The following is a 25,499-nucleotide window of genomic DNA, read 5'->3' as shown; positions in this document are numbered from 1 at the left end:
AGAAAATAAAATGGTTTTTTATTAACTAATGGGTTCTTAGCATTTGTATTAGTCACACGCATCCGATATACAATGTGGTTATCAGATATATTTTTGAGGTTTTTGTTCACGTCACATCTGATAGGAATAGGAAATTGGAACATTTGTACTTCGAAGGTAGCTCAGGGCTCCCCTTGGCTGAGAGAGGCGGGGCCTGCTGCCACTCTGACGTATGAGAGAGATCCCGCCTCTTCCTGTCGGTGTCAGAGAGGAGACTTCTCCATATTGAGCTGCTCAGAGCAGAGCAGAGCCCCGCAGAGTTGAGCACTGTCAACCGGACTGAAAATCAGCACATTATCAACGAATACAACCGAGGCTTTGACAGCTTAGGAACAGCAAGACTGACCGCGGGAGAAAGGCGGCATTCGGTATAAACATTATCGTGGAACACATCGTAACGTTACCGGCTGCAAGCTCGCAATAGCAGATTTTCAGCAGAGAAGTGGCCGTCGTCTGTCAGAAGAATTCGAGCTAGCCAGCTAGGCGAGCTAGCTAACGTTAGCCTGCTTGTTCCCAGACATCGGCTCCTGGAGGCTATCTAGCTAACTACATTGTTGTCCACTTCTGTTCTGTGGATGGGTAAGACTTCAGCAAAACAACCACATGATTGTGCTATTATGATATCTTGACAGCAAGCTAGATATGTTTCTGCCCATCCACTTCTTGCTGTAGTAGTTGGCTGGCCAGCTAGCTAGTTAGCTAGCAAGTGAACCCTGTCGTTGAGCAACTATCGCCGTGGCAGTGAAATCCGATTGGATACTTTGACGGTGTGAACAACGACTGAGCAGACACGGGGACACGGAAGACCACCGGCCAAACGGACTCTGGAAGCGGACAGACGAGGCCTGTTTGACAGAGAGAGCGGCGAAGAGAGCCTCGGTGACAGCTAGCGCCGTTTAGGCGTTGTAACGTTACGGCCAAGTTACCGGATTCAGCCAAGAAAGAGTCCCTGATATTTGACCACTGTGATCCGGGAAGGGAACCGGACAGGGACCTCATGAATGGAAATCGGAACTACAGGTAAATGCAAGCTGTTGGACAGATTGACAGCTGTCATAAGTTAACCCACTGCAAACTAAACTTGTCTCAAATCACGGAGTTGAATGCCAGCTTGACATTGTATGACATTTTAGCACAAGCAGCTCACCATAATGACACTTATAAATTATGCAATTCTGTAACGTTGAGTCTGCAATTTTCTCGATGGCAAGCTGATAATAGTTGGTAGCCTACTATTCATCGCGGGGTACCGGCCAGGTAATACAATCGCTCAATCATTTGAGAGGTTCCCCCCGTTTTTTGGGAGCATCGTTCATCAGTTGTGCCGCAGGCTCTGGGCAGGTGGGGGTTAACGCCTCGGACCCCAGGTGTGTTTGACAGCTCCAGAGAAAACCCACGAACGGACGACGACCGCCAGGTGTTCTTTGTTGGGCTGTAACCAGGGGGTTTCTCGCTATTGTCCTGGAGTGAGTCACAGTTGAAACGGTCGTTGAATTACTCACCCTAGACTTCATAGCCTATTTTAAGAACTCTTGTACGTTTTTTTTCTCAATGGACTGAAATACTCATGTTTTCACGACACGTTTCTGTTGTATAATCCACGTTTCAATCGTTTTGTCATTCTCCTATTAACTTGGCTAATTGCTATTCCTTTCTATAGTAGCCTAGCCTACACCTATTTGGCCTGCTCATAAAAAAGTGATAGAATCTACATGGTTTTCTAAGTCACCATTTATAGTTGACTGACAGACAGACCACTCATGTCAGGAGGAACGTGGCATGCCTCTGCAGAAGCCAGTCCCCCTTACTTGCCCAATAATTAACTCAATATGGACCAAACATAAGTTATCTAGTGTTTCTTTCCACTGCATTCAGTGTGGGCCTATTTTACATAAAGCTTGTATCTTCCAGATTTCAAGGAATGCAGGCTAGCCCCTAGCCCAACGGTCTCTTTGCCTTTCACAACGGTTAAACAGTTTTGAACACTTGGCTTTGTTTGAGCTGTAATCGAAGCTGTCGACTTGTGCAACGGTGACACTCTAGTAGCAGTATAGCCTAATAAGTGTGAACAGCCAGTGTCATGTGATAGCCTGTGGCAGAGGTGTCCTGTCATCTCTGTCAGAGCAGAGGATGTCCCTGCTGGTTACTGACCTCCAGGGCTGCTCAGGTGGGAGGGTTCACAAGGGGGGTTTCCACCAGTTGAATACCTAATGGGTAACAGACTGATCAGTTGGTGTGTGTGCGTACGTGCACGTTCGTGTGTGTGTCTGCCTGCCTGTGACTGAATGATTGAAAGGGGACCCTCAGTCAGTATCTTGGAGAATGTGGCGTGAGAAAATGCTAATTGATTGCATGGCCTGCTTATTAACGAATGGCTGCTCCACTCTTCAAACTAGTGGTAGTCTTGGCAGCACGCAAGAGGTTTGGGTAAGCTGGGGTGTCGCTGAGATAATGCAGAGGCTTTGAGCTTAAATTAGCAAATCCAACGCTTTGGATATAAGAATCTGTGCTGACATTATGCAGTCAAATTAGCATCCAGTGTTTGAGTTTCAGGCTACACAACACTGTACTGACTGTGGTCATGTAAGGTTAAATACAAAATAATGTACAATGTAATGTAAATACAATAAAATGTAGGGGTTTTGGGTGGATAACCTGGCATGCTTAATAGTGCATGATTCCAGATGCACCCGGTTGTAATGGATATTGCTGATGACATTGAATAGAACACACACACACATAGATGGGGTTTACCGAGAGATGAGACAAGTGCACAGGGGACACCCCTAAACTGTCCACTCACACCGTCACTTGGTAATAGTGCACGGAGTTCTTGGTAAGCTGTGAACTCTCCATAAAGAGGTGACTCTTTCACTCGTTCACTATAGAGGTGAGGAGCAGAGTCAGATAGTCAAGTTTAGTTCCGCGGCAGTTGAGACGGCCTGGGCTATTGTCTCCCTGATCTCATATTCACACCCCCTCCGACTCCCTTTGTCCGTCTGTCTGTCCATTTTCCCGCTATTTTCTAGCCCCCCCCCCCCCCCTTCCCACACACACACACTACTACACACACACCACCCGTCTTCTTCCCCGGTTTCTACTAGACTTCGTTCGGCATCCCTCTCTGACACTGGGCTGCTGAACTCTGTATAGAACGGGGGGGGGGGGGGGGGGGGGGGGGGAGTTGTTGGGCCGGATTTGCAGCCTCTATCCAGCTCATTCAGAAGCCCACCAACAATACCCATACCACCCCCCCCCCCCACACACACACACATACACACACACTCTTCCTCCAGGTCTCCAGCCACCCAAGAGGAGATGACATATGAGGCACGTTTCTATGGAGAGTGCAGCTTGTTGCTCTTTGGCTCATTGTAGCTGTGGGAGTTGCCGTCGGTGTGTTTGTGTGGTGTGTTGCAGTGGCGGGAAGCCCTATAGGCCTTTTTTGATTTTTTTTTTTTTAAACTGGCCTCGTCGTGAAGACTACTTCTGTGTGCTGCCCGGACACACATTCTCCCCGCACAAAGATGTTATTGATCTTTTGCACGGCTTAATCTTGGCAGTGCTACTAATCCTGCCACAACTGTTCTCTTAGGGAACTAGTCGTAACCCTGTGGCCTCGGAAGGAATGTTCTTTTCTTTTTTTCTTTTTTTTATTTTCTCTCCATCTCTTAAGTGTTATTTGAAACAGCCCATGTTTGTGCGCTTAATTGAGAGTGGTGGCTGTCTGTCGGGCCGCAGTGCTGGGCAGAGCGCGGAGCAGCAGCATGTGGGTGGGCTTTGCGAGGGAGTTGGAGAGAGGGTTAGAGAGAGAGGGAGAGAGGGGGGAGGATGTCTCGGGGGGCAGTGGGATGTGTGTGGACTGGAGGCCTGACTGGGGCGCTCTCCTCCTCTCTCCTTCCTGAGATGGGGGGGACGGGACACAGAGGGGCACAGTGTAGGGGGCTGCAGACACACAGGAAGAGAGGGGGGGAGGTTGAGGGACTGAGGGGGACGCGGGTAAACGGAGAGAGAGAGCTGTACTTTGCCGTGGAGCAGACAAAATAATCCTCCCACGCACAATCCTGAAATAATCCCAGAATAATCCCACTCATAACGCCCCCTCCCCCCTCCGTCCACTCCTCGGACCGGAAGGTTTTGGGTGACTGACAGAGGCAGGCCACTTAGGGCTTTATCAGCGGACCACTACCCCTCTCTCTCTCTCTTTCTCTCTCTCTCTCTCTCTCTCTCTCTCTCTCTCTCTCTCTCTCTCCCTCTCTCCTGACTGCAGCGTTGGAGAGGGTCTTCGTCCCGACTGAACGTCAAAGTTCCATGTTTTTATTAAACCCCCCAACCCCCCTCCAGCTCCCCCTCGCCATGCTGGACCTGCCTGCTAACACAGAGGGCTCCATTTAACCTGCCCCTGGAATCCAGGGCCGGGCGTATAGTTGGCTCATTCACTCTGCGCGTGCGTGCGTGCGTGTGTGTGTGTGTCTTCCTTCCTTCCATACAGCTTACCGGCTGAACACTGGCTTCCTTCTGTCTCACTGCATGGTGATTCTGGAGAGAGAGAGCCTATCCCCCCACCCCAGAACCCCCCGGACTCTGATAGTACGGCAGAGGACCAGGAGTAGCCGTGCAGACTTCCACATGATCCCACGGGTGCCCCCTGGGTGACTGTGTGTGACACTACTGTCTCTTCCATTCCCCCCGCCCCAGCCGTGCAGCACTGCACTGTCACCCGCAGAAAGTGTGTGTGTGTGTGTGTGTGTAGTGTGTGTGTATAGTGTGTGTGTGTGTAGTGTGTGTGTGTGACTGACTCCATTGTGCGCCGTCATTGAGCACTGTTCCCACAGTCCTGGCCTCTCTGAATCAGACACACTCCGACACACAACAGCTGGATTGTGTGTATGTGTGTGTGTATACATGTACATCATGTGTGTGTATACGTGTGTGTGTGTGTGTGTGTAGGCCTGTGTCCAAGCGTACGAGCACACTCTCACTGGTGAACAGCCAGGAGGGAGTAATTGACTCTAGTGTCGGTACAGTTACAGTATGTAGAGACAGACAGGTAATAATCCAGGGATGTGAACGGTTTTCCTTAACTGTTCCAGCCAGTACATCATCGTGAGTCCGACAGCCTGTTCAATAATAGAGAACTTACTGAGGTTTTTTGTTATTGACTTACTGACAGCTTTTTTTGAAAGGATGTGGGGCGAACGCATGGAGTTGTCCTAGGAAATGTAGAGCACAGGCTCAATGAACTTCAACAAACCGTCGATCCCACGTCCGCTGCGACAGTTTGACTCAGGAGATTCTCAGCCTAGCTAGGTCAGGTAATGGCGAAATGAGCTCTAAGCGTCCTAATCAGTCGCATTCCTTCGCTGTCACGCTCTAGTAAGAAACACACCCCCAGAACCCCAGAAAGCCCTGATGCTAGCTGTACGGCGCGGTGGGGTGAGGCTGTCGTCTGCCTGGGCTCTGGACGCCGGGGTCACGGGGTCAGGAAACGAGATGAGGGAGGTGCACCCACTTCTCTCTGTTCGGTAAAAAACACATCCTTCCTGTAATCATCTGATGGCATACACACACACGCGCGCACACACACACACACTTCAGCCTTGTCCCTTCAGAGCGAGCCTATCAGGGGAAGGCTTCCTTGAACCTGCTCCCTCGCACCAGCGAATGACGCATTTCGCCTTCGATACCTCCGGCAGGGGGTTTCACGCGTTGTCATTGCCAGAACTAGCACGCCACCGGGCTGCGGCATGCTGGTGATGACAGCTGCTTAGTAATCCGGTTGCGGAGTTTTAAACCCGCAGCCCTGCGATATTGTTCTCCTACAGTTGGCTGTGACAGGGTTTTGCCGGTACGTTTTTTTAACTTTTATCCTTGTATTTTATTGTTCCCGCATTTTGTTTTACATGTCCTTTTATAATGCGTTTTTATTTTTGCATTTCGTTTTATATGACCTTTTATAATGTGTTTATTGCACTTTATCTTGATGCTTTTAAAGTATCATGTAAAGCACTTTGAATGGCCTTGTTGCTGAAATGTGCTATACAAATAAACTAGCCTTGCCTTGTGGCCCGTGCTAGGGTCAGGGCCGTGGGTGACCAGAGGACGGGGCCGGGCGAGGAGGCCTACAGCCTGACTGCCCTGGGCTGCAGGGGTGTGAAGACTCGGACTACAGTAGTCCTGCCCCCCCTCCTCCCATCTGAGCCCCCTGGCCAGCCAGCCGTGTCCCTCCCCCCGTTCCTCTCTCTACCCTCCCCGGGGGGGGACCCACGCGCTTGTTTTGACTGTACAAGCAGTTCCTAAAGGGACATGTGCCAAACACACACACACCGAGCTGTCAGCCACGGGGAGAGGTGCTTAACAGTGTGTAGGAAAGTAGCAATATGTTTTTTCGGCGACAGGCTCCGCAGACTCTTGCATCCGCTGAAACTTCAAAAACATTTCCTTGAAAGAGAATCACCCAGGGGTTTGATTTAACGACAGGAAGCTCGAGAGCGTGCAGCAGGCTTCTTTCCTTTCTCTTTTTTTTTTCTTTGTGCCGAATACGCTGCCAAGCGAGCGCTCCGAGGAGCCGTTTACATGTTTGTTTGTGCCTCTGTGCGTGTCTGATGTCTGAGCGGTGGAGGGAGAGAAGCCTCTCTTGACAGCTGCTGTGTGACGCCGGCAGGGTTCTCTCTCTCTCTCTCCTGCTCTCCCTGTTCCGCTCTGCTCTTGGCGCGGTGCCGCCCGTGGCCTTGGGGCGGGCCTTTGTGCCTCGCCTCGCGGCGGGCGGGATGACGCTCTGGGCGCTGCATGTGTGTGTGTGTGCGGTTGTAGGCCACGCTCGCGCGCACGTGTTTGCTTAAGAGCTCGTCAGAGGGGCTCGGAGAACACGTGTATGTGTGTGTGTGTGTCGGTCCAGTGACTCATGCAGTGTGGAGGCCTGCCTGAGAGGCGGATGAAGGCTAGAAAACACCCCTGCCCACCCTACTCCGCCTCCCTATCCCCCCCCTCACTCTCTGTCCTCCCCCTCCTCCCTCACCTCCCTCTCTCGTCTCCCTCCTCTTTCTCGTCTCTCTCCTCTCTCTCTCCTCTCTCTCGTCTCTCTCTTCTCTCTCCTCCCTATTTCCTCCCCCTCCTCCCTCACCTCCCTCTCTCCTCCCTCTCTCCTCTCCCCCTCCTCCCTCACCTTTCTCTCTCCTCCTTCACCTCCCTCTCCCCCTGCTCCCTCTCCCACCACAACCCAGGAAGGGAGCTGTGTCAGTCAGAGACACTGTGTCTGAGGGTGAGCTTGTGTTTTTGGCAGCGTAAGCCCATGTCTTTAGTCTGTGTGTGTGTGTGTGTGTGTGTTACAAGTCTCTCTAGTCACACAGAGGCCCCTTTTGGTTATTTCCATTACAAAGAGTGTGTGTGTGTGTGTGCATCTGTGTGTGTGTGTGTGTGAGACTGTAAGGGGGGGAGGGCGGTAACCGTTCCTGAAATTCCGACTCCCCCCCGTCTCTCTTCCCCTTTTCTCTGCCATCATCGTGGCCAATGGCGGTCTAGCCTGCGCCCTGAGCGACCCCAGCCTCCACAGCCCCTTAACGCCCTGACCGCCTGTCCTCCGAGGCCCAGCGGTGGAGATACAGAGAGGGATGGAGCGAAGGGGAGAGAGAGAGAGAGAGAGAGAGGGGGGCACCCTGTCACTTCCGAACCAGCACCACGAACAAAACGCAGTTCCCTCTACACCCCCTTTAGCATCTGAGAGGAGTCTTCTGTTAACGGGCTTCACTGCGTTTTCCCTTTCTAAGGCCCCTAAACAAACGCCCCCAGTCCTCTGGTCCTGTGAGTCAAATGACTGATGAATCACTCTGCTCAGACGCGCATTTATCAATGACACATTGGGGCAGTTTTGCTGGAGAGTCCCGGTGCCAGACTTGAGAGGAAGCTGTGGGTTTGAGCAGTCGAGAAGCGACTGAGGAGTTGAGAACCGGGTGAGTAAGAGGGATGAACACAATGAAATAGACTAATGTTGAAAGCGGACTTGTTTTCATGTTGAGAAATAGTTTGGCATCTGATCAACCAGTGTTACTTTCCACGATCCAACAGCATGCCAGTTGTGCTGCATTGAAGAGTCACTAACAAAGCAGTGTGTTTGAGCGCCTCAGTTCCATTTGAAAAGCAAACCCAAGGACTTATTTTGGGCTCGGATATTCTTGAATTAGTATGCCCAGTTAACTAATCATATTTGTTTTTCTTGGGGCACATGGGATGAAAAGAGCCGATGTACAAGTTCATTTATTTATTCATTCCAACGCCTCTGCGTTCCAATCACATGCGTGAATCCTGTTGGGATCAGGGGGGGGGGGGACCTATTCGGACCATAATCCTCGGCAAGTTATGACTGCTGGACTTTGACCGTGATCCGTAGCGAGATCCATGTGCTGTTTTCCCAACACAACCACCCGTTTCAGCAAGATGCCCCGACTCCAATGTCACGACGTTCAGCCTCTCACACTAGCAGGGGATTCAGATAGGACTGGTGGGGAGTGATGGCGTTATCTGCGGGCTTGTGTACAGGTGAAGTGCAAGGCTAGCCTGGACAGAGCCAGAATAGCATGGGTGGATGACTGTAGGCACACCGAGTTCGGTTGAACAGAATCTCCCGTCTCTGGATTAAAGTGGTTCGGGGTCAGGAGGAGGACACCTCACAAAGCTGTCTGTCTGGTTGTGTCGTCGTCTTTTTACACCTCCGCCATCACATCTTTTCATCATGGCGAATCTCTTCTACCCCCGTACCGTACGGCACTGCGCTAGTAAACTCCCCTCACCTTCTCTCTGTACTTTCCACAGTTCCAGTACATTCCAGTGTCGAATGTTTCTCATGTTGACAGTGGCACCCAGACAGGACATGATGACAGAATATTACCCTTCAAAGCATTCCCATCCACTCTTCTCAGAGTTCCCCCTACTCCCCTCAGGACGCAGGTTTAGAATGCCCAAAACAAGGACAAAACGAGCCAGCACTTCTTTTGTGCCAAGAAGCATTAAATTATTGAACAGCTGTTGATGCCTGTTGCAGTGATGATGATGTTGGTGAGGATGGTGATGACGATGATGGTGGTTGGTGACATTGTGGTGTTGGTGATGGGCGTACATTTTAATGTTTTCTGTATGCTTGACGTGTGCTAAACAAATTCACCTCTGGGGCAATAAAGGTTTCAATTCAATTCAATCTTTGCCTTTAATGTCTTCTTGCTCCGTTTCTAAATTGAATGAGATGCTGACTGTTTTCCTCCCTTGTTCTTTCCATCTCCTCGTTCAAACCCTCTCTCTCCTCCCATCCCTCCCCCTCCACTCTCTCCTCCCATCCCTCCCCCTCCACTCTCTCCTCCCATCCCTCCCCCTCCACTCTCTCCTCCCATACCTCCCCCTCCACTCTCTCCTCCCATACCTCCCCCTCCACTCTCTCCTCCCATACCTCCCCCTCCACTCTCTCCTCCCATACCTCCCCCTCCACTCTCTCCTCCCATCCCTCCCCCTCCACTCTCCTCCCATACCTCCCCTCTCTCCTTCCCCCTCTCTATCCTTCCCCCTTTCTCTCCTTCCCCCTCTCTCCTCCCCTCTCTATCCTTCCCCCTTTCTCTCCTTCCCCCTCTCTCCTCCCCTCTCTCCTTCCCCGTCTCTCCTCCCCTCTCCTCCCCTCTCTCTTCCCCCCTCTCTCCTCCTCACTCCTTCCCTCACTCCTTCCCTCTCTCTCCTTCCCTCTCTCTCCTTTCCCCCCTCTCCTCCCCTCTCTCCTCACCTCTCTCCTTCCCTCTCTCTCCTTCCCTCTCTCTCCTTCCCCCCCTCTCTCCTTCACTCTCTCCTTCCCTCTCTCTCCTTCCCCCCTCACTCCTCCCCTCTCTCCCCCTCCCTCTGTCCTTCTTTCTCTCCCCCCTCTCCTCCCCTCTCTCCTCCCCTCTCTCCTGCCCCCTCTCCTCCTCTCTCCCCCTCCTCCTCCCCCCTCCCTTTCCCGGTAGGAGCCGTTGGGGCCCAGTCCCTGTTCTCGGTGCCTCGGCGGCCTGGCTATGGCACCATGGGGAAGCCCATCAAGCTGCTGGCCAACTGCTTCCAGGTGGAGATCCCCAAGATGGACGTCTACCTCTACGAGGTGGACATCAAGCCTGAGAAGTGCCCTCGACGGGTCAACAGGTACGGCTACCGTGATGGAGACGAGCAAGCACGAAAAGCCCGTTTGTCTTTCGTTCGCCCTTGAGGATGTTTTTGTTGTACGGGGATATGATGACGATGAGGATGCTGACTCATCTGTTTGGGGCTTGACTTGCACTGAGAATTAGGGTGTATTTTAGGATTGCTCACTTGTTGCCGTGCCTGTCCTTGACTGGTGGTGTGTTTCTGCAGGGAGGTGGTCGACTCCATGGTGCAGCACTTCAAGGTGACCATCTTTGGGGATCGCAGGCCAGTCTACGATGGGAAGAGGAGCCTGTACACAGCCAACCCGCTGCCCGTGGCGTCCGCTGGGGTGAGCCGGACATCTGTCCTTCCCTCAGTCCCCCCCACCCCACCCCACCCCATACCTGCATCTAATCCCTCCCCCCTATGCTCCGCCACAGGTGGACCTGGACGTCACACTCCCGGGGGAGGGGGGCAAGGACCGCCCCTTCAAGGTGACCATCAAGTTTGTGTCGCTGGTGAGCTGGCACCTGCTGCACGAGGTCCTGACGGGCCGCAGCGTGCCCGAGCCCCTGGAGCTGGACAAGCCCATCAGCACCAACCCCGTCCACGCCGTGGACGTGGTGCTCCGGCACCTGCCCTCCATGAAGTGAGTCGCCGCCCTGGTGGCCGCTGCGGGATCACACGCTGGATTTAAAGGGCAGGTTCGGAATTTAGCATTAAAAGCCATGGAGGAACAATCCTCAAGTTATTTACTCTCATACGCTACGCTCTACGCTCATATTCAATGGCAGATATCAAAGTTTTGTCAAACGGTGCACTCTCGAGATATAGCCCGTCGCCACTAACACACTCAATGGATCCATAGGTGCAGAAAATAAGAGTTTATGGAGACGGGCTGCATCTCAAGAGTGCACCGTTTGATGAAACTTTGATATCGGCCGTTGTATAGGATCGTAAATAATCTGAGTAGTGTTCCTCCATGGCTTATAATGCTAAATTCCGAACCTGCCCTTTAAATGAAGGCTAGTGTAAATCGGTTAGGTCAGTCTGAATGTGTTAGTAATGGTGTGAAGCTAGGCGTGGTTTCCAGTGAGGTGAAACAAGGTTTGAAGACAACAACAAAGACTGATTTTTCTCGTAGTATCTCTTGTATAAATGGATCGCTCGTTTCTTCCATGCCATGAGGGACGTCAAGCGCGCTGTTTGCGTTGCACTGTTGTTTGTAATTTCTTTTTTCTATTATGTTATTTTATCTCGTCATCCATTTTGTTTTAACCTAGATTAGTCATCTTAATAGCTTTTATTTGTGCCATTTGTTGTTGTTTTTTTTTTTTATCTGTAAAGCACTTTGAAATCAGTCTCGGCAAATGAGAAGCGCTATATAAATCCAATTTATTATTATTGTTTGCTTACACTGAAGCCAATATCAAGGCAGTCCCAAAGGAAATGAATTACACCACATTTTACCAGGCCTCACCATGTCTTCCTCTCAGAAATGAAACCAATATCGCAGTCCTTAATGAAAATATTTTGTTGGAAGGTGTTATTATTAGAAACATGCTTTTACTTTACGACGCCTCCCCCTTCCGTATAGATGTCAGGGTTTTTCCAGGCTCAGAATGGGTCTTTGGGGGGTGATGCGCACACAATATTTTGCGGAAACATCCATTTTATGCCGAGTAGCCTACCAGGATATATAGGCCTATATTCTTCGCTGTCGTTCTGATTGAGCTCGCTATACACAATCGTGGGAAATCTCCCGACATGACCCAAAATGGATATGAAGCCAACATTCTATTAATTATCTCTATTACTATTGGTCCAAACCATGGACAATGCAAGAAAGAGGGATGGGCTGCACTTGAAACAAGCTATCAAACACATTTGGAGAGGATTTTAATTTCTATTTTTATTCAAGATTTTGGCACTGGTGATTTTTCTTTGGCTCAGGCTAAAATCTCTTTGTAGGCGCCAAAAAATCCTCTATGCAGGAAAAACCCTGGCGGTCAGCTGCTGCCCGGGGGGACGGTCCTGCTGTTATTGATAACGGCTCTTGCGCGGAGTGAGACGAGGTGGTCGATTAAAGGCCCCCTACGGCATTACCACCCTCTCGTTTCATTGGCGCTCGGCCCGACGGTCGAAAAATCACTCGGTGTCACCCAACAGCTATTGACCTACATTTCGAACCACACTGTGTAAACTAACTTTCCCTCTCCCCCCTACCTCTCTGCCCCCCCCACCTTCGCTGGCTCCCTCTTCATTGATTCCCCCCCCCATTGTTGTAATTTCCCACACTTTCACACTCTCCCTCTCTCCACACTTGCTGCCCATTCTCTTTTTCCTCGTCCCTTCTCCCTCCATGGCGTACCCACCCCCCCCACCCCTCCAGGTACACCCCAGTGGGCCGCTCCTTCTTCTCAGCTCCGGAGGGGTACGACCACCCGCTGGGCGGGGGGAGGGAGGTGTGGTTCGGCTTCCACCAGTCCGTACGGCCAGCCATGTGGAAGATGATGCTCAACATCGACGGTGAGGACACGCGACTACTTACTGTACTCCGCAGATCTACTTACTGTACTCCTCAGATCTACTTACTGTACTTCTCAGATCTACTTACTGTACTCCTCAGATCTACTTACTGTACTCCTCAGATCTACTTACTGTACTCCTCGGATCTTGGATGGAACGGTTATTTTTGGCTGAACTATCCCGTAGATGGATCAGTCGGCATGGGCTAAACTGGTCAGAGAAGCTGCTGTTCCACGTGCAGCCACTGGGGGGTGCTGGAGAGCAGGGTGTTTGTGATGGGCGGTTGGGTTTGGGGGGGGGGCTTGGGGGCGGTTCTGGCTGTGTGGGAACTGCCTAGACTGTTGCTGTGGAGACGGAGGGTGGCTTTTCTCTGTGTGTGTGTGTGTGTGTGTGTGTGTGTGTGTGTGTGTGTGTGTGTGTCTGCTGGGTGGTGATGGGGTCGGGGTGGGGGCTGGCGTGTTGGGAGAATGTTAAGGGTCAGTCTTTGTGTTTGGTGGCGCTTGAAGCCTCCGTCTCTCTGTCTGAGTACTCTTGTCTGTTTCCCCCTTTCTTTCTTTCTTTCTTTCTTTCTTTCTTTCTTTCTTTCTTTCTTCCTAATCAGGCATTTTTCCCGCTCTCACCAACACACAGGAATCAGTTGGCTCTCCTCAAGCACGCCCCTCCCTCCCCACTCACTCTCCAAAGAGTAGTAGAGAAAGTCCAACCGTCTGCAAATGATTCCCCCCCCCCTATTTGTCATTGTGTGCCAAAGCCTTGGCAGGTCTGAGGCTAGTGCGAAAAGAGCGCGAAAGCTGACCGGTGTCAGTGACCAGGCTGTTTTGTGCCTGACCACACACACACACCCACGTCCTCGTTGATATCGAGGTAGCGCAGAGAAAGTTGCCTTATAAACCAGACAATTTATCACGAGACTGGAAACCTTTGAAGTCTTTATCGATGCAGATGAGACGCCGGCGTTGTGGCAGGAGAATGTTTGCGTTTACGTGTTTGTGCACACACGCGTGTGCGTGGCCTCATTCTGGTCAGCTCTCCTGTAGTCTCAACGCCAGACCCATGAGAGTTTTTTTTGCTGATTCACTACGTAAGCTACACTAGCTACGTTACTGCATGCTGCAGATCTCTCTATGGGTCTGGGACACTTTCGCGATCAGGCGTTCCCATCCATAGATATTCCCCGCCCATGTAACCTGGTTTAGCCTCTCTCATTTGCTGCTATGACCTGTCACTCTTTCAAATTTGAACCATACGCCCCCAGAATACCAGCTTGAGCAGCGAAGTAGCACAGACTCTATTATGTAATATGCGATTCAATGTCATATTTGAGTCTGGAGAGAGACTACTTCTCCTGTCATGTGTAATTCCCCTGGTCTCTCCGCGGATGTCCGCTTGGATTGATTCTCGTCCCGACGGATGTAGTCCTGACGTCACAGCAGCGTTGGCTTCACGTCTGTCTCTCTCTCTGTCCGTCCATGTGGAAGAAGCATTACCCCCTCCCCCCATCCCATCCCAGCTGCCAGCTTCCTCTGATGAAGCCAGCAGGAATCTAGAAACTTCCGCCAGTCCCAGTCGTTGGCTTCGTGTTTCTTTATAACTCTCTGTTATCATCCTCTCGTGAGCTCGTCCAATCTTACCTGCTGTATCTCATGTTTTAAAGCTGAACGAAAACCGTACCTTTCCAACAAGCCGGTAGCAATGAACTGAACAACCGTTCGATGGCCGTTCGATCACTCTTCCAGTGATGTGTGTTTGACCGTCGTGTGTGACAGCCCATGTCCTGTCTCTGGCCCACAGTGTCGGCCACGGCCTTCTACAAAGCCCAGCCGGTCATCCAGTTCATGTGCGAGGTCCTGGACATCCACAACATAGATGAGCAGCCCCGCCCCCTCACAGACTCCCACCGGGTCAAATTCACCAAAGAAATTAAAGGTGAGCAGCAACAACTTGGAGCTTGTGTGCACGTGCGTGTGTGTGCACGTGTGTGTGTGTATGTGTGCATGTGATGTGTTTGTGTTTCTATGTGGGATAGGAAAAGGTTTGTGCGGTATGTGTGCGTCTGTCGGTCCGTGTCGGCTCACACATGCGTGTGTGTGTGTGCGATTGTGTGTGTGCGTGTGTGTGTGTTTGTGTGTGTGTGTGTGTGTGTGTGCCGTGTGTGTCACTCCCATGTCGCTGTTTGCTTAGTTCTGCGGTGTGTGTCTCAGGTCTGAAGGTTGAGGTGACGCACTGTGGAACCATGCGGAGGAAGTACCGTGTGTGCAACGTGACCCGTCGACCTGCCAGCCATCAAACGTGAGTCACCCTCCGGTGTGTGTGTGCAAGTGAGTGAGTGAGTGAGAGTGTGTGTGTGTGTGAGTGCGTTTCCGTTTGTTTGTTTGGGTGTGTGAGTGAGAATGTTTGTTTTTGTGTGTGTGTGTTTCGATGTGTAAGCATGTGTCTCTGTGTGTTTGAGTGGGTTTTTGAGTGAGAGTGTGCTTCTGTGTAAGAGTGTGTGTTTCTGTGTACGGGAGTGTTTTACTGCGTACGGGAGTGTGTTTCTGTGTGTGTCTGTGTGTCTGCGTGTCTGTCTGTCTGTCTGTCTGTCTGTCTGTGTGTGTGTGTGTGCGTGTGTTAGATGTGGAGAGGCCATAGGATCCGGGGAAGGAGAAAGGGGATAGGATCACCAATTCACCCAAAACCACAGTGTGACTCACACGGCAGCCTGGCGGTCCACAGGCGTTAGTCATCAGTAACCAGAGGGCTGCTGTGTGCATCTGCTCCACAGTCTCCCTCCTTTCACATCCTTTTATGCCCCAGTTAATCCTTTGTTTAATCCCATCTGGATAATACGTTCTAAAACGGTTCCGAGTCCAAAGGAACAACATACATAATCCTGTACAGTGTCCAGAAGTAATGTGATGTCTAGACATGAGACAACTCGGCCCTCCTGCTCTAGCGCTGTGATTCTAAACCTGGTTCTATCTGAACTAGTTCTAAACTGGTTCTAAACCTGGTTCTAAACCTGGTTCTTAACTGGTTCTATCTAAACTGGTTATAAACCTGGTTATAAACTGGTTATAAACCTGGTTATAAACCTGGTTCTTAACTGGTTCTATATAAACTGGTTATAAACCTGGTTATAAACTAGTTCTAAACCTGGTTCTTAACTGGTTCTATATAAACTGGTTCTAAACCTGGTTCTAAACCTGGTTCTGAACTAGTTTTACATCTGCTTCTCCCTCGTCCTCAGGTTCCCTCTGCAGCTGGAGAACGGTCCGACGGTGGAGCGCACGGTGGCCCAGTACTTCAGAGACAAGTACAACCTGCAGCTGAAATACCCCCACCTGCCCTGTCTGCAGGTGGGCCAGGAGCAGAAGCACACCTACCTGCCCCTGGAGGTGAGACAGCGTGGAGGAACCCTCCTCAGCTCAACCCAACCACCTCGGTAGTGGGTTGTTATGTAATGAATATACAGGCCCCACTCACGGCCGTGTGTGTCTCCTCCCAGGTGTGTAACATAGTAGCAGGTCAGCGGTGCATCAAGAAGCTGACCGATAATCAGACCTCCACCATGATCAAAGCCACAGCTCGCTCTGCGCCAGACAGACAGGAGGAGATCAGCCGACTGGTGAGTAGCGCCCTCTAGTGGCCCGGAGGGCGGAATGGCTCTCGTGAATAACCCTCAAACCGTAGGTGGTTTCCAGAAATTAATTGTTTTGATTACTTTACCACAGAAGGCTAGGTCAAGAAAAGTGAATGGAAGGCTTCAGCAGCAGGGATTAAAAATGGCCTCCTCCCCTGCTCCCTTGCGTCTGTGATGGCTGGAGATAAACTGGTTGACCGGCTGCCCGGCGCCGCCGCTGCCGCCATTAGCCGCCATGAGATTGCCTTTAATTTAGCTCCCGCTGTTGTCTCCTTATTAAACTAACTCTCATCTCCAGTGCTCTGAAATGGCAGCTGATGGGACGCGGCTGCAGCTAAGCAGGGATGCGGTTGAATGTTCTTTGAAATCACAGCGCCGTGTCTATGAACTGAAACATTGTGTTTGGGTGGAATAAATTGAGAGAGAGAGGTTCAGAAGGACAAAACGGAAGGACAAAATGTTGAGTGTGTTCTCCAGAATAGGCAGGCGTTCATCAGTGTGTTGCATGAAAGATAGGAGGGATTTATCTGCTGTGAGACTAAATCTGCGGAGAATTCCAGTAATCTCATCAAACAACGTCAACAAACGCCAAAAAGTCTCAACATGAAGCAAATTTGCTTTTTTGAGCGAACTATCCCTTTAAAGCATAAACAACCACAAACCACAGCACAATACACTATATAAGAGACTGCTTTCACTCAGATCTCTCTTCATGTCCCTCCCTCTCTCTCTCTCTCCCTCCCTCCCTCTCTCCATCCCTCCCTCCCTCTCTCTCTCCCTCCCTCCCTCTCTCCCTCCCTCCCTCCCTCTCTCTCTCTCTCTCTCTCTCTCACTCCCTCTCTCTCCCCCTCCCTCTCTCCCTGTCTCTCTCTCTCTCTCCCTCCATCCCTCCCTGTCTCTCCCTCCCTCTCTCTCTCTCTCTCTCTCTCCCCCTCCCTCTCTCTCCCTGTCTCTCTCTCCCCCTCCCTCTCTTTCTCCCCCTCCCTCTCCGTCTCTCTCTCTCCCTCCCTCCATCCCTCCCACCCTCTCTCTCTCCCTCCCTCTCTCTCCCCCTCCCTCTCTCTCTCTGTCTCTCTCCCCCTCTTTCTGTCTCCCTCCATCTCTCTCTCTCTCCCACCCTCTCTCTCTCTCCCTCCCTCCCTCCCTCTCTCCCTCCGTCTCTCTCTCCCTCTCTCTCCTTCCGTCTCTCCCTCTCTCTCTCTCTCTCTCAGGTGCGCAGCGCCAACTACGAGGCCGACCCCTTCGTGCAGGAGTTCCAGTTCAAGGTTCGAGACGAGATGGCCCACGTGACGGGCCGCGTGCTGCCCGCTCCCATGCTGCAGTACGGCGGCAGGGTGAGCACAGAGCAATTTATGGTACCCTTCCTTTAAATCACGCCCATCTCTGTGTGTGTTTGTGTGTGTGTTTGGCATGCTGTCCTCTCTCTAGGGAGAGTGTGTCCACCCCTTTCGTTTTGGTCTGGAGTTGATTTGAGGTGTTTTGTTTTGTGTGTGTGGATGAATACATTTCCTCTAGACTCATCTCAGTGTCGGCTTGAATGTCCTGGCTGGATTATTTGTGCAGGGCAGGTGGTTGGGTCAGACTCGGTCAGACTCGTGCTGTTGCACTGTAATATTCATTTAAGGCTCTTGAGGAAATGTATCTTTTGACAACAAACACAGACAATGATACTGGCACATTCATATCTTTACCGAAAGGGGTGTTTAGCTTATTGAATTGCCTTCTGCAGTGTTTCAGATATTTCATAGATGCTTTGTGTCTGCTATAAGCTTGCTATTGTTTATGGTGTTCATCTGTCTGACTGTTGAATCTGCAACCATACTGTATGTACTGTGTGCCTCACTGCCGCCACTGTTTGAAAGTAGAGATGTAACGCTATGAAGATGTCATAACACGATTATAGTGACCAATATTATCATGATTATCAGTATTATCGCTGTATTGTTAAAATGTGCTGAAAATGCTCAAAAGTTACTGATATACACAGTGAAAACATTTCACCAAGTTTTATATTGAAAACCACAAACAGAATTAGCAGTGCTATGCACTTAAATAATGTGTCTTGGTAACTGTTGCTAACTTCGGTTGATGCTGGACAGTATTTACAGTGAGTTTTTTAAAGCGCAGAAATCAAACACGGTTTAAATTATAGTTTTATTGCGATAAATGTTATTGAATTTTAGCGTCGTTTATCATCATACCGGTTATCGTTACATCCCTATTTGAGTGTGTGTCTCTTGTACATGTGTGTGAAAATGTGTTGTTTAAATGAGCACTGTGTCAGAATGTCTGTACTGTAAGTGAGTGTGTGTGTAGGATTGGTCTTTGTGTGTAGGGAAGATGTGTGTGTGTGTGTGTGTGTGTGTGCTGTGCTGTGCGTGTGTGTGTGTGTGGTGACTACATGGCAGCAGATCAACCCTCCCCTGTCGTTCTAGAACCGCACAGTAGCCACGCCCAGTCACGGCGTGTGGGACATGAGAGGGAAACAGTTCCACACGGGGGTGGAGATCAAGATGTGGGCCATCGCCTGCTTCGCCACGCAGAGGCAGTGTCGTGAGGAGATCCTCAAGTAAGTACCTCAAGTACTCTGCCCACTTGTACCCACCTCCTCTACTGTACTATGCCCACCTCCTCCACTGTACTATGCCCACCTCCTCTACTGTACTATGCCCACCTCCTCTACTGTACTATGCCCACCTCCTCTACTGTAGTATGCCCACCTCCTCCACTGTAGTATGCCCACCTCCTCTACTGTACTATGCCCACCTCCTCTACTGTACTATGCCCAACTCTTCTACCATACTGTACCCACCTCCTCTACTGTACTATGCCCAACTCCTCTACCATACTGTACCCACCTCCTCTACTGTACTATGCCCACCTCCTCTACTGTACTATGCCCACCTCCTCTACTGTACTATGCCCAACTCTTCTACTGTACTGTACCCACCTCCTCTACTGTACTATGCCCACCTCCTCTACTGTACTATGCCCACCTCCTCTACTGTACTATGCCCAACTCTTCTACTGTACTGTACCCACCTCCTCTACTGTACTATGCCCACCTCCTCTACTGTACTATGCCCACCTCCTCTACTGTACTATGCCCAACTCTTCTACCATACTGTACCCACCTCCTCTACTGTACTATGCCCAACTCCTCTACCATACTGTACCCACCTCCTCTACTGTACTATGCCCACCTCCTCTACCATACTGTACCCACCTCCTCTACTGTACTATGCCCACCTCCTCTACCATACTGTACCCACCTCCTCTACTGTACTATGCCCACCTCCTCTACCATACTGTACACACCACCTCAATATTCTATTTTTTGGGGATGCACTTGTAATGTACTCTGACTCTTTTCCTCGCACCCCTCCTTCCCTCCCTCCCTCCTCCTCCTCCTCTGTAGGGGATTCACCGACCAGCTGCGTAAGATCTCCAAGGACGCCGGGATGCCCATCCAGGGCCAGCCGTGTTTCTGTAAATACGCCCAGGGGGCGGACAGCGTGGAGCCCATGTTCAGACACCTGAAGAACACCTACTCTGGCCTGCAGCTCATCATCGTCATCCTGCCTGGCAAGACCCCCGTCTACGGTACGAGTCAACACACCCACGTTAATCTGAACCGCTCCTAAGATCTGTCACTCCCATCTCCGTTTCTGTCTCGGCGTGTCACCGTATCTCTAAATCTAACAAGTGCTGCTCTGTTTGTCCCTATAGCGGAGGTGAAGCGTGTGGGAGACACTCTCTTAGGAATGGCCACTCAGTGTGTCCAGGTGAAGAACGTGGTGAAGACCTCCCCCCAGACCCTCTCCAACCTCTGCCTGAAGATCAACGTCAAGCTGGGGGGCATCAACAACATCCTGGTCCCTCACCAACGGTCAGTACTACCTACTGAGCCAGTCTCATTTTTGCTACTCTGACACACTCTGGTAGGTAGGTATGGGATAATATACTCTTAATTAAATATTAATTAATCAATTAAGTAAGTAATTAATTGATCACATAATTAACATATCCCTTCAACTCTGGTCATGATACACTAACAGTAGCAGTAACCAACTAAAGCCTGGTATTTAGAAACCAACATGCAGAATGTACCATGAGTCCTATATAGTATGATCTAGTCCCGATAGGGGCTCTCTATTGGATACTGTACTCAGTCTGGACTGCTCTCCTCCAGACCCTCGGTGTTCCAGCAGCCGGTCATCTTCCTGGGAGCAGACGTCACACACCCCCCTGCTGGAGACGGGAAGAAGCCCTCCATTGCAGCGGTGAGTCCATGTTTTTCTCTTTTGTTCTTTCTTTCTGGCAGTGGAGACATCGAGTTTGCAAACTGCGGAAAGGCTTAATTCACTCTCCCTCGCTCTTTCTCTCTCTCCCTCCCTCCCTCTCTCTCCCTCCCTCCCTCCCTCCTTCCCTATCTCCCTCCCTCTCTCTCTCTCCCTCCCTCTCTCTCTCTCTCTCTCCCTCCCTCTCTCTCTCTCTCTCCCTCCCTATCTCCCTCTCTCCCTCTCTCTCGCTCCCTCCCTCCCCCCCTCTCTCTCTCTCTCCCTCCCTCTCTCTCTCCCTCCCTCTCCCTCTCCCTCTTCCTCCCTCTCTCTCCCTCCCTCCCTCCCTCTAGGTGGTAGGCAGTATGGACGCCCACCCCAGCAGGTACTGTGCCACGGTGCGGGTCCAGAGGCCCAGGCAGGAGGTGATCCAGGACCTGGCCTCCATGGTCCGGGAGCTGCTGATCCAGTTCTATAAGTCGACCCGCTACAAGCCCACCAGGATCATCTTCTACAGGGACGGAGTGTCGGAAGGCCAGTTCAGACAGGTGAGCTCAATAGAAGGCTCTCTCTCTCTGGCTGAAATGGACGTTTGAGATCATCTAACGTCCGTAATTTGACGCATTTCCGACTCAAAACAAGGTATAGGGGCGGGACATGATGACGTTTAGAGGAATTTGATTGGAACGTTGACAAGTGGGCGGGTTATAACAACTTCAGACAGATTCGATAGACAGATAGCGTTGATTTGATGGTGGATGTCGTGGATTATTGGTTGACCTTGCTCTTGCATTGCTGACGGAAGAAATAAATCATAGGATTTGATACAAGATTACAACAAAACTGATCATTCGTAATTTTGGGGGGCATATATTGTTAAATGGGTGCACACTATGACCAACAATGTGATCCAAAATGGAAAAAAATACATTTTGGATTTCATGGTGTCTTTAAGCTTCCTGTGCTTCTCTGTAACATCCCTTTAACATCCCTTAAACATCCCTGGAACATCCCTGAAACATCCCTGAAACATCCCTTAAACATCCCTTTAACATCCCTTAAACATCCCTGAAACATCCCTGGAACATCCCTGAAACATCCCTGAAACATCCCTTAAACATCCCTTTAACATTCCTGGAACATCCCTTAAACATTCCATAAAGTCAGCCTGTTTAACAGAATGACTTGCCCGTAATCTAGGCTTAGATCCGCGACGTACGTAGGAATATATTTTCGGAATTTAGACAGAGTTGTCACATCTCCTTCCGTTCCTCTCCAGGTGCTGTACTATGAGCTGTTGGCCATCCGCGAGGCCTGCATCAGCCTGGAGAAGGAGTACCAGCCCGGCATCACCTACATTGTGGTCCAGAAACGCCACCATACCCGCCTCTTCTGCGCCGACCGCAATGAAAGGGTGAGTCCGTTCATGCCCCCCCCTCTCTCTCCTCCAGGTACCTCTGGGGCACATATGGTGCTTACCTATCAGGGTGGAACTGTGCGTTTCTGTGCTGGTCCATGTTTTTTATATTTTCCCTTCAGCTTAAGTGCTGTTAGCGGGCATGCTCTCTCCCTCTCCCCTGGATGGCCTAATTATAGTCGATAATGGCATCGGACTGGATGCGGACAGAGGGCCCTAGACGGGCACTCAAGGCCCAGGTGCAGGGCTCTCTTGTTGTAATAGCCCTATTTACGAACGAACGTTCAGACAAGGGGGAAAAGCTCTCTGGGTCGTTAGTTTTAATTTGTTGATGGGGGGACGCAGTAAGCGGTCGGCTTGCGGTCATTAAGCATTACTCTTTACGGCAAAAGAACTGAGTGATTAACCTCTACATCTGTTCACACTGACATTTAATTTGAGTTCCCATAAAAAAGTGCTTTCACATTTCTTTGAAACTTTTTGTTCCCCCCATTTGCTGTCCAGTCAAATTTGAGGTCGAAGCAAAGCAGACATTGAAGGGCACAGTTAATACGCCAGAATCCTCTCCTCTCCTCTTGTCAGGTTGGACGCAGCGGAAACATTCCTGCTGGCACCACCGTGGATACAGACATCACGCACCCCTACGAGTTTGACTTTTACCTCTGCAGTCATGCTGGAATACAGGTACAACAGCACCAGCCATCTTGTCCTCCAGCCTGCTGCTGCTGCTTCACGCTACCCTCTTCTCCCCCCAAAACCTGGGTAGAACTCTAGAGAACGTACGCTGGCTACTTGATTTGCGTTGTGTTGGGGATAGACTAGTGAGTTTTAACTGCCTGAACATGAAGGTGACAGAACAATTGGAAGTTATATTGAGAGTAGGGCTGTCAATTTAACACATTCATTAGATCAGTTAATTATGCAAAAGTTAACACGTTAATTTAATTAACGCAAATTATTATTTATTTATTTTGTAATTTTTTGCCCATCAGGCCCCGTAGGCTACAAAGCAGGCAGCACAGAATGAGTAGGCTAAGTCTACCTCAGACAAATTAACAAATGAGTTTGCAAAATGAACTGCTATGGACTAGAGATGTAATGGTATTCAAATGTCATTTCACGATTATATTGACCCAATATTACCATGATTATCAGTATTATCGCGGTATTGTTAAAATGTTCTGAAGATGTTCAAAAGCTACTGATACACACAGTTAAATAATTTCACCAAGCTTTATATTGAAAACCACAAATAAAATTAGCAGCTCTATGCACTTTTTGTTTGCATTGAACAGTACAATAATAGTGTCTTGGTGACTGCTGCTATCTTTGGTTAATGCTGGACAGTATTTACAGTGAGTTTTTCAAAATGCAGAAATCAATCACGGTTTTAATGATAGTTTTATCACAATAAATGTTATAGAATTTTAGCTCGGTTTATAATTATACCGGTTATTGCTACATCCCTACTATGAACTACAGGTCAATTGCTATGGTAGAAAACAAGAGCTTATGGAAGCGTTGCAAATGATGTCCTCCAATGCAGCTATAAGCCGCCATCAAGAGGCACGATAGTTTCGAAAATTCCTGGACGTATTGGCTAAGATTGATTGATAGTCTTACACATAACACATATTGTAAATAATAATTTACTTCTAAAGCCACCTTTTGTAATGTCTATTCAATGCTTTATTCATGTGTCACAATAATGTAATGTATTTTAACTGAAATATCTTCATTTGGGGGCCTTTCTCAGCAAAAAATGTGATGAATGTGATTAATTGCAATTAATTTGATGAATTAATTACAGATCATGTAATTAATTAGATTAACTACTTGAATCGATTGACAGCCCTAATTGAGAGCCAGCTCAATCTAAACAGCTCTAGTTCTTACATGTTGAGAGCCAGAATCTTTTCCCCCCAGTGTTTAAATGTTTCTGCGCCTCCCCCTCCTCCCTCGCCAAGGGCACGAGTCGCCCGTCCCACTACCACGTCCTGTGGGACGACAACTGCTTCACGGCCGACGAGTTCCAGCTGCTGACCTACCAGCTGTGCCACACCTACGTGCGCTGCACGCGCTCCGTCTCCATCCCCGCGCCCGCCTACTACGCCCACCTGGTGGCCTTCCGCGCCCGCTACCACCTGGTGGACAAGGAGCACGACAGGTGAGCTGGGAGCACAGAGGGAGACCGTTTACTTTCACCAAGTAGTCATGTTCGCCTCAGAGGACGGCTTGTCTATCCGTCATATGAGAATACCTGTTTGTGTGTTAACTCTGGGGGGGTATCCTGACGGGTCACCCTTGACTGCCTTTGCACCCTTAGCGACTTGCTTTGGAGGACAACTTTTATTTCTACAATAAGACATAACTCTCTCTCTCTCTCTCTCTCTCTCCCTCTCTCCCTCCCTCCTTCTCCTCCTCTCAGTGCGGAGGGCAGCCATGTCTCTGGGCAGAGTAACGGCCGGGACCCCCAGGCGCTGGCCAAGGCGGTGCAGATTCACCACGACACCCTGAGGACCATGTACTTCGCCTGAGCAACGCCCCCCCCCCCCCGCCACTGCCCTTTACAGGCACACACACACACATCTCATATACACACCCCACCCATCTGGGGAGGGGAGGGGGGTCTCCCCTTCCTTAGACCCATCCAGTCAATCCGGACCTGACACTGTGCAGAGGCAGGAGGAGAGGAGGGGGAGGACCAAGCTCCCCTGGACTGGACTGAGGAAGATGCAAACACTGCTTTAAAACAAGAAGAGCTCGGCACTATTATGCAATATTAAACCAGCCAACCGCTTTTTAAAATGTAGTCTGGGGGAGGGGGAGGGGGCGGTTGTCATCTTTCACAGCCCCTAATGCTTCCCACCTTTGGTCCAGAGGGAGGTCGTTTGTTTTTATTCCAGACGTCAGACGCTCTACTCATGAAATTTGCAACAAAAAAAAAACTCACCCGTTCGTCACCATGGCTTTGACCTCAACTTAGTTTTTGGTGTCACCACTTTTTTGCCCCTTGTTTGTTTGTTCTTTATCTGATTACGGTTAAGTAGATGCGAAAATCAGAACGGTCAGTGGTCGTGCAGATGGGGGGAAACCGGAACGGTCAAGGCAATCGTCGGGGGTTTTGGACTGTGTCCGGTGGCTGCCTGACAGGAATAAAGTACAGAACAGATGGTTCTTATTTCTCCTGCTTTCTCAGCCAATGGTGACTTAAGGAGATTGTGTCAATCGACCAACTATGAGTATGAGACAAAAAAAACAAGCTTTTGTTGAGATACAGTGGCACAACGCCACCCATAGGCTGAAATGTGTAAAGGCTTGTTTGTCCTGCAAAAGTCCTGACCTGCTTGGGGTATTATTCTTATGTGTATAGTTTTTTAACTTGATCTGAACTGACCAGTCAGGCGCCACACTTACACAGTGACACACGTCCTAAAGGGTAATAATGTAATATCAGCCACCTATGAGCTTTCACAGCATACAA

General features: G+C 50.1%; 1 protein-coding gene across 2 annotated transcripts; it reads left to right on the top strand.

Moving 5' to 3' along the window:
* The first annotated feature begins 343 nt into the window (after window positions 1-343).
* ago3a (argonaute RISC catalytic component 3a) lies at window positions 344-24,825 on the top strand. 2 transcript variants are annotated; one of them, XM_084444202.1, is made up of 19 exons: window positions 344-1,059; window positions 10,017-10,188; window positions 10,399-10,519; window positions 10,611-10,819; window positions 12,563-12,699; window positions 14,491-14,625; window positions 14,901-14,988; window positions 15,926-16,073; window positions 16,184-16,303; window positions 17,530-17,652; window positions 18,754-18,887; window positions 19,737-19,921; window positions 20,048-20,207; window positions 20,511-20,601; window positions 20,952-21,146; window positions 21,878-22,012; window positions 22,598-22,699; window positions 23,983-24,182; window positions 24,444-24,825. In XM_084444202.1, exons 1-19 carry the CDS (start codon window positions 1,041-1,043, stop codon window positions 24,550-24,552), a joined length of 2,583 nt encoding a protein of 860 aa, XP_084300328.1. In that variant the 5' UTR covers window positions 344-1,040; the 3' UTR covers window positions 24,553-24,825. The 2 variants fall into 2 exon arrangements, with proteins under 2 accessions (XP_084300328.1, XP_084300327.1); XM_084444201.1 differs by having other exon boundaries at window positions 17,530-17,673.
* The last annotated feature ends 674 nt before the right edge of the window (window positions 24,826-25,499 follow it).

This window comes from Borostomias antarcticus (assembly GCF_949987555.1).
Source record: "Borostomias antarcticus genome assembly, chromosome: 10".
Taxonomy (NCBI): Eukaryota; Metazoa; Chordata; class Actinopteri; order Stomiiformes; family Stomiidae; genus Borostomias; species Borostomias antarcticus.
The sequence above is the reverse complement of the archived record's forward strand: the minus strand, read 5'-3'. Positions and strand labels throughout refer to the sequence as shown.

Excerpts from the sequence above, each read along its gene's own strand:
- ago3a (XM_084444201.1), top strand. Across the intron at positions 20,208-20,510 it reads ATCCTGGTCCCTCACCAACG|ACCCTCGGTGTTCCAGCAGC; the intron begins GTCAGTACTACC and ends GCTCTCCTCCAG. Across the intron at positions 22,700-23,982 it reads GCAGTCATGCTGGAATACAG|GGCACGAGTCGCCCGTCCCA; the intron begins GTACAACAGCAC and ends TCCCTCGCCAAG.